Source organism: Dermacentor albipictus, chromosome 6 (genome assembly GCF_038994185.2).
Source record: "Dermacentor albipictus isolate Rhodes 1998 colony chromosome 6, USDA_Dalb.pri_finalv2, whole genome shotgun sequence".
Taxonomy (NCBI): Eukaryota; Metazoa; Arthropoda; class Arachnida; order Ixodida; family Ixodidae; genus Dermacentor; species Dermacentor albipictus.
The window spans coordinates 110767787-110780275 of record NC_091826.1 but is presented as its reverse complement, the minus strand read 5'-3'; the positions used below and the strand labels follow the sequence as shown (position 1 = coordinate 110780275).

General features: G+C 43.7%; 1 protein-coding gene across 3 annotated transcripts in view; it reads left to right on the top strand.

Moving 5' to 3' along the window:
- The first annotated feature begins 1984 nt into the window (after nucleotides 1-1984).
- Nucleotides 1985-12489, top strand: part of LOC135913303 (uncharacterized) — a 93442-nt gene continuing 82937 nt past the window's right edge. For all 3 annotated transcript variants that reach the window (XM_070541240.1, XM_070541239.1, XM_065445890.2), the window contains exons 1-2: nucleotides 1985-2082; nucleotides 11549-11590. In XM_070541240.1, coding sequence (XP_070397341.1) covers nucleotides 2079-2082; nucleotides 11549-11590 — 46 coding nt within the window. In that variant the 5' untranslated portion in view covers nucleotides 1985-2078. The remainder of the gene's footprint in view (nucleotides 2083-11548; nucleotides 11591-12489) is intronic.

Below are 12489 nucleotides of genomic sequence, written 5' to 3'. Positions count from 1 at the left end.
GGATATTACCTACAGTAAAATGTTTCCTACGTTGAGAAAACGATACCCGACAACGGCAGTTTATTCCAGGGTTTGAGAGAAGTACAAGTCACGGGTGAAGAAGGTGTAAATAAACCCTGTCGGAATTCAAGTAGACGATCATTTCCTGCATTTTTGCATATTCCAGACGTAAATTAAAATAAGTCCTTCGAAAGCAGAGTGCCGTTCGTTTATATAAAACCACTTATTGTGTCCATGGCGTGTTTCAGTTGTGAATGGAAATACTAAATAGATTTTTTGGCGAGTTTTAATGCACATTGTTCATTGGACTTTCTTATCCAAGGCCTCCATAGTCTCACCAATGATATGGGTTGAATTGAATGGAAATGATTTTTATTTCCCAATGGCACAAGGGGAGAGCCAAGGAAACAAATCTTCATGAGCAGCTTGACAAGCCTATCTACCTCTACAGTGCGTTGACACAGTCGGCGAGCCGGATGGATAATGAAAAAAAAAAAACTCGCACGCAAAGTTTTGGATAATCGCAAGAAACAAAACATGCTCGAACATGAGGCAGAACATAGAAGTATTCAATTATGTAGTGAAGTATGTAGTAAAATGGAGAAAAGGTAAACCGGAGATTTGCAATAAATGAAAACAAAACATCTCGCAGTAATATGCCTATACAGCAAATGATAAGCGCTTAAAAGAAAGCGTTACACACCACATAGGGCGATTACACTGTATTCCGATGGTATATACATTGCAACAAACTGGCATGCTGCAGCAACCGTATCAACACTCATTTCGCAGAATGATATAAACACATGGCTAAGACACACCACAAGGGATATGAATTAGAGTTTTGCGAGAAATATTGCATACAAGTGCTTCCATGTGTTTACATTTGTTTAATAAACGTCGTAGCATGTTAACTAAACTTGGAGTTATGTACTTAGTTTAGCATTTCGGAACGTGCCAAAGGTCTCAGTGCACAGGTTATTGACATTAGCTCTTATTTACCTCCTGTAACTATCAGTTAGCCTAACGCAATAAATGTCAGAAATTTATTAACGTATGTAACAAACGAACAAGTCATCTTCCTGTGTGAAAATACTTTCCTTAGAAATTGAGCACAATACCTTCTTCTATAAAGTGAACATTTTTTTGCAAGTTAGTAGCGATTGCTGTTCCCCATACAAGCTGGCAATAATTCAGGTCTGACAAAATTGTAAATTACACGATCAAGACTTTTACTTTCATTGGAAGGAAGTGCCGATGTCAGCCTATTAGTCCTCCTATACGGTACAGATTTGTTGCAACTGCATTTGCCCGATTATCCCAACTCAGGTGACCGGCAAAACGCACACCTAAGTGTCTTAGGCTATCCACAAAGACAGTTTTCTCGGAGCCAAAACATAACTGGGACCTCAACGCATCTTGCTTGCTCTTAGCCGTGATTACTCGTTTAGCATTGAACTCATTATTCTTCAGCTAATCTACACCTTATTACCATTCTTAAACAAAACAATTTTTTCACGATATAGAACTGCAAAACTATCAGTGTTGGCCTAGGTGAGGATGCGCATAGATTTTCTTTTCTCGAAAGCGCTCGACTGCGCTGACAATAAAAAGATTGATTTCCCATCTAAGCTATATTTAACTGTTCTAAAACCGGTCGGGACGACAATTTCGATGCAATTTTTGACCATCACTTCACTCATCTTCAAGGGAGCCTATGTTTTCAACTGTATTTCTTTTTCTACGTCCACTGTGCTAGTACACTCTAACTGTACTAAAGAAGACGTAGTTGAATAACCAGTAGGGTTTTTGAGCGGTTTCTTCATTCTTACGTACACGCATATGTCGAAATAATCGCTGGCTTTATTATTTTTCTCACTGTAACATATCTTGCCCTTCTTGTCATATGATCCTACCGTGTACTACATGGCCAATATTGCGCCGTGGGTATTCGCCAATGTCTGGAATAACCGCCACCATCATCATCATCATGCGTGCATGCACCGCAAAGACGAAGGCAACCCGTTGTGCCACTGGCTCTCTTCCGGCTTCTCCGTTGGTGACAACTTGGCAAAAAAATGGGTGAGTTATCTCGTCCACGTCTAAGTCTCGAGAACGCCGAGTAAACAATTTCTACGTGCTGAACTTCTGTGGCAGGCATTCTTAGTTTATTACCGCTAAACAGGGCACCACTGTAAGTTAAATGAGGCGTACAACTCCTGCGGGACCCGCCGTGGTTGCTCAGTGGTTATGGTGTTAGACTGCTGAGCACGAGGTCGCGGGATCGGACCCCGGCCATGGCGGCCGCATTTCGATGGGGGCGAAATGCGAAAACACCCGTGTACTTAGAATTAGGCGCACGTTAAAGAACCCCAGGTGGGCGAAATTTTCGGAGTCCTCCACTACGGCGTGCATAATCAGAAAGCGGTTTTGTCACGTAAAACGCCATAATTTATTTTTAATATAACTCCTGCGGGGACGGTAGAGTATCCATCTCCAGTGCAAGAGGACCGTGATTCGAATCCCGGCGCCTCGCAATTCTCCCCCGGGAAATACAAAAAAAAAAACGTGTGTTTAGAAAATTGCACAAACAGGCCTGGGGTGCGGCCTGATCCCGGTGACCAGAACCGGTAACGCACTCTTTCACCAGAGTAGGATTGGCCACCCTGGTGCAGTACTTGGCCACAACCTCCTATATGAATACAACAATCAAACCCCGGCCCTCAGTCCCCAGCAGCCGCGAAGCAACTGACCACGGCGGCGGTCAGATCTGTGACGCTGCAGAAGGTGCTAAGAATACCTGGCTCCGGACAGGCCGCCATTGGAATCTGAACCTGGCAACGTTTAACGTTAGAACGCAATCTAGTGAGGTGAGTCTAGCAGTGTTATTGGAGGAATTAGAGGGTAGTAAATGGGATATAATAGGGCTCAGTGAGGTTAGGAGGACAAAAGAAGCACATACAGTGCTAAAAAGCGGGCATGTACTGTGTTACCGGGGCTTAGCGGAGAAACGAGAACTAGGACTCGGATTCCTGATTAATAAGGAAATATCTGGTAACATACAGGAATTCTATAGCATTAACGAGAGGGTGGCAGGTCTTGTTGTGAAACTTAATAAGAGGTACAAATTGAAGGCGGTACAGGTCTATGCCCCTACATGCAGTCATGATGACCAGGAATACGAAAGCTTTTATGAAGACGTAGAATCGGCAATGGCTAAAGTCAAAACAAAATACACTATACTGATGGGCGACTTCAATGCCAGGGTAGGAAAGAAGCAGGCTGGAGACAAGTCAGTGGGGGAATATGGCATAGGCTCTAGGAATAGTAGAGGAGAATTATGAGTAGAGTTTGCAGAACAGAATAATATGCTTATTTGAAGTAGTAGCTTAGCGCAAATAAAACCACAGACACAAGGAAGACCAACAAGGACAAGTGCTACTCACAACTGTTTAATGGAAAGGAAGGATAGTGCATATATATATATATATATATATATATATATATATATATATATATATATATATATATATATATATATATACCGGCTTCCCTTCTGCTTGGTATGCGCATGCGTGACAAGTGGATTTATATATGTGCCCTATTCTTCCTTTCCATTAAACAGTTGTGAGTAGCGCTTGTCCTTGTCTGTCTTCCTTGTGTCTGTGGTTTTATTTGCGCTAAGCTACTACTTCAAATATGGACGACCAACTAGCCCAACAGTCAACTCTTCTAGAATAATATGCGGATAATAAATACCTTTTTCCGCAAGCGGATTAGCCGAAAGTGGACGTGGAGGAGCCCGAATGGTGAGACTAGAAATGAAATCGACTTCATACTCTGCGCGAACCCTGGCATCATACAAGATGTAGACGTGCTCGGCAAGGTACGCTGCAGTGACCATAGGATGGTAAGAACTCGAATTAGCCTAGACTTGAGGCGGGAACGGAAGAAACTGGTACACAAGAAGCCAATCAATGAGTTAGCGGTAAGAGGGAAACTAGAAGAATTCCGGATCAAGCTACAGAACAGGTATTCGGCTTTAACTAAGGAAGAGGAGCTTAGTGTTGAAGCAATGAACGACAATCTCATGGGCATCATTAAGGAGTGCGCAATAGAAGTCGGTGGTAACGCCGTTAGACAGGAAACCAGTAAGCTATCGCAGGAGACGAAAGATCTGATCAAGAAACACCAATGTATGAAAGCCTCTAACCCTACAGCTAGAATAGAACTGACAGAACTTTCTAAGTTAATCAATAAGCGTAAAACAGCGGACATCAGGAACTATAATATGAATAGAATTGAACAGGTTCTCAGGAACGGAGGAAGCCTAAAAACAGTGAAGAAGAAACTAGGAATAGGCAAGAATCAGATGTGTGCGTTAAGAGACAAAGCCGGTAATATCGTTACTAATATGGATGAGATAGTTCAAGTGGCTGAGGAGTTCTATAGAGATTTATACAGTACCAGTGGCATCCACGACGATAGTGGAAGAGAGAATAGCCTAGATGAATATGAGATCCCACAGGTAACGCCAGAAGAAGTAAAGAAAGCCTTAGGAGCTATGCAAAGGGGGAAGGCAGCTGGGGAGGATCAGGTAACCGCAGATTTGTTGAAGGATGGTGGTCAGATTGTTCTAGAGAAACTGGCCACCCTGTGTACGCAATGCCTCATAACCTCGAGCGTACCGGAATCTTGGAAGAACGCTGACATAATCCTAATCCATAAGAAAGGGGACTCCAAAGACTTGAAAAATTATAGACCGATCAGCTTACTGTCCGTTGCCTACAAAGTATTTACTAAGGTAATCGCAAATAGAATCAGGAACACCTTAGACTTCTGTCAACCAAAGAACCAGGCAGGATACCGGAAAGGCTACTCAACAATAGACCATATTCACACTATCAATCAAGTATTAGAGAAATGTGCAGAATATAACCAACCCTCATATATATCTTACATTGATTACGAGAAAGCGTTTGATTCAGTCGAAACCTCAGCAGTCATGGAGGCATTTCGGAATCAGGGTGTAGATGAGCCATATGTAAAAATACTGGAAGATATCTATAGCGGCTCCACAGCCACCGTAGTCCTCCAGAAAGAAACAACAAAATCCCTATAAAGAAAGGCGTCAGACAGGGAGATACGATATCTACAATGCTATTCACAGCATGTTTACAGGAGGTATTCAGAGGCCTGGAGTGGGAAAAATTGGGCATAAAAGTTGATGGAGAATACCTTAGCAACTTGCGATTCGCTGATGATATTGCCTTGCTTAGTAACTCAGGAGACCAATTGCAATGCATGCTCACTGACCTGGAGAGGCAAAGCAGAAGGGTGGGTCTGAAAATTAATCTGCAGAAAACTAAAGTATTGTTTAACAGTCTCGGAAGAGAACAGCAGTTTACGATAGGTAGCGAAGCACTGGAAGTGGTAAGGGAATACATCTACATGGGGCAGGTAGCGACCACGGATCCTGATCATGAGACTGAAATAACCAGAAGAATAAGAATGGGTTGGGGTGCGTTTGGCAGGCATTTTCAAATCATGAACAGCAGGGTGCAACTATCCTTCAAAAGGAAAGTGTATAACAGGTGTGTGTTACCAGTACTCACATATGCGGCAGAAACCTGGAGGCTTACGAAAAGGGTTCTGCTGAAATTGAGGACGACGCAACGAGCTATGGAAAGAAGAATGATGGTTGTAACGTTAATGGATAAGAAAAGAGCAGATTGGGTAAGTCAATAAACGCGGGTAAACGACATCTTAGTTGAAATCAAGAAAAAGAAATGGGCATGGGCCGGACATGTAATGAGGAGGGAAGATAACCGATGGTAACTAAGGGTTACGGACTGGATTCCAAGGGAAGGGAAGCGTAGCAGGGGCGGCAGGAAGTTAGGTGGGTGGATGACATTAAGACGTTTGCAGGGACAACATGGCCACAATTAGTACATGACCGGCCTAGTTGGAGAAGTATGGGAGAGGCCTTTGCCCTGCAGTGGGCGTAACTAGGATGATGATGATGATGATGATGATGATGATGATGATGATGTGACCAACGCATCTGGCTAGGTCAGTTTTCGGGATTCAGCGTAAAGAAACAGGCTATTTTGCCGGCAACCAGTCGAAGCTGGATAACTGTACCATCCAGCATTTCCATAGTGTCCCTTGGTCGAACCGGCGTCATTTGTCCCTAGTGGTATTTGCTGGTTAGAGATGATTTAGCCTGCAAGAGAATGAAAATGCTGGCAAACGGAGGACAAAGGAGAGAGCCTGAAAGTACAATAAAGCCCACTGGGCAGGATCTTCAGGGCACCCAGAGGGCAACGAGGGGATCAAAGCTCGTACCAGGGTGGTCAGGTGGTTGGGGCTACACCGCAAAATAATTTACACCCTCAAAAGTTAACAAAGGTGTAAATCAGTCTATAACTCACACCCTTACACAATGAGGCACGCATGTACGCCCCAGAGTGGGTAAGGGTGTTAGATATAAAATGGTTTATACTAGTACTCACTATTAGGGTGTACATAGTTTTACAACTTATGGAGGCCTAAGCGCGCGTGAGAGCGTTCGCAAAAGAAGTCGGTCGTCTGCTCTTCTAGACAGTCGATCTCATACATAACCTGCATGTGGAGATCTCGCCGAGCCTTCAAACCACTGAAAAGTTTGGGTTTCATTTTGTATCCCCGTCGCTCCTTTGTTGTCCCGGATACAGCGACATTACTAAACAATGACACGCTGCTTACACTTAGTGCTTGCTCAAGTTTTCACTTTTCTCGCGCTGTCAGCGGTCAGAATCCACGCGTGCAATTTACGAAAACTGCCCATAAAATTTACTTCGAGCGATCCTGCTTGCTGTCAAAAGAATAGCCACACCATTAATCAAAACGTCAACATTTCCATAGATTCTAGAGGAAATATGGGAAAACACATTCCCTGTACTAAACAAGGCGTCTTAGCATTTATTTGCTTTTGCCCATCTATAAACATTAAATATTTTACTGCTTCTCAGAGCAGCATAATTAAAGCGGCGAAAAATGCGAGGATATCTTTGTAATCCCATTGGCATTCTAAGCCTTATTCAGTTACTTTACGCCCTTCGTCCATGTCACCTAAATTGTCTACCAGCTTGGGCCACTAGGCATCTACCGTGCAGGCAGCACGAGTCACGGGGACTGGCTACTGGCTGCTGCCTGGCACAGTAGACAACTTGGGTTACCGAGTATGGGGGCCGCCCGGACAGACAACTTGCGCTTCCTAATTACATTATTGCTGCCATCGCTGCCAATAGTGAATTTGCCGTTACCAAATAGCATATACGCCACTTACCACTCGAATTAACGTGCAAAAGCATTTCTAAAGAATGAAAAGTGCCTAAAATTGTGGCAAGGCACGAAGGCAACCAGTAGGCAAGCTCTTCCAAGTAACAAATGACCTAATAAGAAAACGAGAGAAATGAAAGTGTCCAACTCAAGAGATAGGATATAATTCGCTGAAGTGTCAAAACAGGTCAACGAGGCGAAAGTAAGGGATATTCGAAACTATAGCGCGGGAAAGCCTGAAGAAGCCGTGAAAAATGGACGCAGCCTGAAATCGGCGAGAAAGAAACTTGGCATAGGACAAATCAGTAGGTAAGCACTGCAAGATAAGCAGCGTAATATCATCAGGAATCTCGAAGATATAGTAAATGAAGTGGAAAAATTTTATACTGTCCTGTACAGTACCCAAAGCAGCCACGATACCACCATTCAAAGTATTAAAGAACAGGTTTCAGAGGCTCCTTCTATAACTGGCCATGAAGTTACAAGGACCTTGCAAGACATGATACGAGGAACAGCGGAAGGACAAGACGGAATAGCAGTCGGTTTAATCAAAGATGGAGGAGACATAATGCTTGAAAAACTGGCGGCTCTTTATACGAAGTGTCTATCGACTGCATGGGTCCCAGAAAACTGGAAGAGTGCAAACATTATACTAATCCACAAAAAGGGAGACATTAAAGAATTGAAAACAATTATATGCCCATTAGCTTACTCCCAGTATTATACAAAATATTTACCAAAATAATCTCCAATAAGGGCAACACTGGACTTCAGTCAACCAAGGGAACAGGCTGGCTTCAGAGAGGGATACTCTACAGTGGATCAAATCCATGCCATCAATCAGGTTATCGACAAATCCGCAAAGTGCAATAAGTCTCTCTATATGGATTCCATAGATTACGAAAATGCATTTGATTCAGTAGAGATACTAGCAGTCATAGAGGCATTACGTAATCAAGGAGTTCAGAATGATTACGTAAATACTTTGGAAAATATCTACACAGGTTCTACAGCTACCTTAATTCTACTTAAAAAAAGCAGGAAGATGCCTATAAAGAAAGGGGTGAGACAGGGAGCCACAATCTCTCCAATGCTATTCACTGCGTGCTTCGGGAAGTATTCAAGCTATTAAACTGGGAAGGCTTAGGAGTAGAGATCGACGGTGAATATCTCAGCAACCTTCGATTTGCAGATGACCTTGTCCTATTCAGCAACACTAGGGATGAGTTACAACAGATGACTGAGGACCTTAACAGATAGAGTGTGAGAGTGGGGTTGAAGATTAATATGCAGAAGATAAATATAATGATAAATAGCCGGGCAAAGGAACAAGAGTTAAGGATTGCCAGTCGGCCTCTAGAGTCCGTGAAGGAGTACGTTTACCTAGGCCAATTAATCACAGGGAACCATGATCATGAGAAAGAAATTCATAGAAGAATAAAAGTGGCTTGGATCGCATACGGCAGACATTGCCAGCTCCTGATTGGAAGCTTACCATTATCATTGAAAAGGAAGGTGTACAATCAGTGCATTTTACCATTGTTGACATATAGGGCAGACACTTGGAAACTAACAAAGCAGCATGAGAACAAGTTAAGGACCACGCAAAGAGCGACGGAACGAAGATTGCTAGGCATAACGTTAAGAGATAGAAAGAGAGCGGTTTGGATCAGAGAGCAAACGGGTGTATACGATATCCTGATTAACATCAAGAGGAAATAATGGAGCTGGGCATGTTATGTAATGCGCTGGTTAGATAACCGTTGCACCATTAGGGTTACAGAATAGGTACCAAGAGAAGGAAAATGCAATAGAGAACGACAGAAGACTAGGTGGAGCAATGAAATTAGGAAATTCGCGGGCGCTAGTTGGAATCGGTTGGCACAGGGCAGGGGTAATTGGAGATCGCAGGGAGAGGCCTTCGTCCTGCAGTAGACACAAAACAGGCTGCTGGTGTCGTTGCTGCAGCTGCTGATGACGATGGAAATTGTCTTTGCCATCCGCTTCATCTACAGAGTTGTAAAAGATAAAATGCATCAAGCAGTGTTCCTTGCACTTGTTTCTCGCTGCCGAAGCAGTTGTGTTGAACCCTTAGAACAACATACCTCTGCTTGTTATCAAAGCCAGCGAGGACGTCCACTGGGGCTGATGTTCAGGGGAAATGCAGACGAAGCAATAAACTATGGTTGAAAAAGGCATGTTCCAGGTTGGAGCAACCGAATAGACAAAAGAATACTTGCCTTCGTCAGGGCTCTGCCAAAAGAGGTGCCCTGTATTTTTCCTTCAAGTCTATGCTCTTGACACATTCAGGGCTCTGTCGCAGTCCTTACAGTTCACGACAGAGCTCGTCTCCTCCTCTGTTCTTTCACATTTTTAAATAATAGTAATCAGCGATTCGCGGGCTTTCGGCGGAACGTTGCTGGAGCAGCGAGTGGCTGCTGACGCCCGTCTGCTCTCGATCCAGAAGGCGTCCAATGGCGGCGTTCCTGGTGCGCAGGCTGCTCGCTGTAAAAGGTCTACAAATTTTTGATGAAAGAGAAAGAGATGACTGTTACGCCACGGTGTTAACGAACATGCAGTTCGTGACCTAGAAGTACACCAAGTGCGCAACTTTGTGGACAGGAAAGGTACACAAGATAGATGTCGATTATTGTTTGAGGTCAAGATACGCCCCGAAAGGCGAAATACTACTTTTATGGGAGTGTGCTGCTTGATTATGATGTAGTGATTGCCCTCGAGCTTTTCCTTTAAATTTTTTAATGAATATAAGCTTCAAAATTGTGATGGTAAGCTTCCACCTAGTATTGTTTTCCTTGGCGTACACATTACAGCGCTGTGACACGAATACCAAGCTATTAACGAAAGGATTTCGCTCAAGGGCTAGATTATTTATTTATTTACTTACTTATTTATTTATTCATTTATTTGTCTATCAACAATGTTCTTACAAGCCTCGCACGAGGTATGCGGTAAGGGGGGCGTCACGAAAGACTAGCAGAGTATATAAGTTGGGCATAAAACAAAACATAATATATATGCATTATTAGCAGACAGTATAAAAATGTATGCACAACATATTATGCATACATTAAATCATTGCGCAAAAATAATAGGACCTGTAGTGCACATATCAGAGAAACGACAAAAGATACAGTTGTTTTCGTAAACAACGCAAAATATATAGCCGCTCTAATGTCATTGGGCAAAAAATACAATAATAATAACCGAAATAATGAGCGCAAAAGTAAAACAGCACAAAGAACCCATATAACGGGAAAACGAAAGAAAATGCCTCATGCATCATGCAACATGTCTCTCGAGTACGTCGCTTTGTGTTCCTGCGTGTCCTGTTTATTTCCACTGCGCAACCTTAGTAATTGGCAGGCCGTGGCATAGAAGGTGCGGGTGCAAGAGGATGTACCTATACGCAAGTAAAGTCGTCTTTGTTGGCGTATACAGATGCACAATGCGCCTGCGGGCTCCCGTTCCGGGATCATGTGTGCATTCAGCTCGAAATTTAAATAGAAAGAACCTTATGGCAGCCGCTACTTGCGATCTACAGGCATCTATAGACGTCTGCCCCGTTCACACCCATTTTGAGCTTCGGTGGCTTGAGATAGACCACGCAACGCAGCAGAACACAGCCGAAAGCATTGTGCAGCCCTAGTCGCAAATATGCTAATAAATATCGCCTCTGCCTCTTTCACAATTTGTAGTTCCGTGTACCTTATCGTAACCACGAGATGCACAAAGCATCGTTTCTTTTTAAATGAGTTCTTTTTTTAATGACTAAATCTGTCAGACTCAAGAACCCGCATAGTGGAAGAAGTGTGTATTGAAGATTGCAAGGGACGAGAGAAATCTAATAAGCAAGAAAATGCAAGCAACTAAGTAATAAGCTAATAATTAAAGGAACGAACTTATAAATCAAATTGATGAAGTGCGGCTGATAAACGCTCTTTTTTTTTCGGGAAGTCAACGTTCTGGTACGGGTAAGATGTTCCGTGTTACTGATCGCGTAATACTGCTTGGTGGTCCTCGTCTACCCAGATAAATGCATCCCGGAAATACAAGGGCCGCTTGTCTTACTACGTATACAAGGCCGCTTGCTTGTCTTACTACGTGTGTACCTCTGTCACGCGCCTATTCATTGGCTATAATTGTATTCACGTTTGTATTCCCCCATTGTTGGTCCATAATTTCTTCTTCTTTCGCACATGACAAGGTGAGACAGAGATGGGGTCGACCGTCGAGTCCACTGTGGAAGGTAAGTCCCGATGACCACGTTTAGAAAGACGTGCCACGCTCGAAACATAGCACCTTCACTCTGAAAACGTTTGAGCTGTTACTGGTGCAATTTCGAAATTCAGGCGCACAGAAAGACGAACAAATGTCTGCTGCTTTGTTTCAGAATCATGGTCACTTTGATTTTTTTTTTGCACCTAATTAGGGATCATATGCATCATATACTACCCGCGGTAGGCATTCCGAAGTTTCGCGTATATGTCTAAAAAGGAATTAAAGAATGACGACCATTCCCCTCTGTGAAGATGGAATGGCAGCGAAAGCTGACAGTCAAAGCTCTCAAACGAGAAGCAAAGTGCTTTCGCTGCCATTCCATCTTCACAGAGTGGAATGGTTGCCCGGGCTGGAGATTGTCGTTTTCGTTCAGCATCGCGGGAACGTTCTTCGTCGGTGGTCGTTTCGCGCCGGCGCCGTTTGCATTCTCGATGCTGTACCCTCCGGCGCTCCTCGTACGTATGTTGTTCTTCGAGTGTACGAACTATACGTGTCTGCCCCATCGATAACGCAGCTGTTTTTAGCGCCGATACCTCTCCTGCTTATATACTGCGATAACCTTGACGTCACGGTATTTTTCTCGGCGAACCGTTCTAATCGGCTCCACATTCTCACATCTGCGCTGCCGCGCTACACCCGTATGGGTTTGTTAGAAATCGCTAAGTCCGTTTCTGTTGCCCGACGCCAAAGAAACAACGGAAGGTTAGTCATATACAGCTTTCGCAGTGAAAAAGAAGTGTAAAATTCCTCAAGGTGTACCTGAAGGAGATGTAGTACTGACCAATCCCACTTCCTCAGCGCCTAGACTGAGCAGCGAGCGACCCGCCCTGGTTGCTCAGTGGCTATGGTGTTGGGCTGCTGAGCACG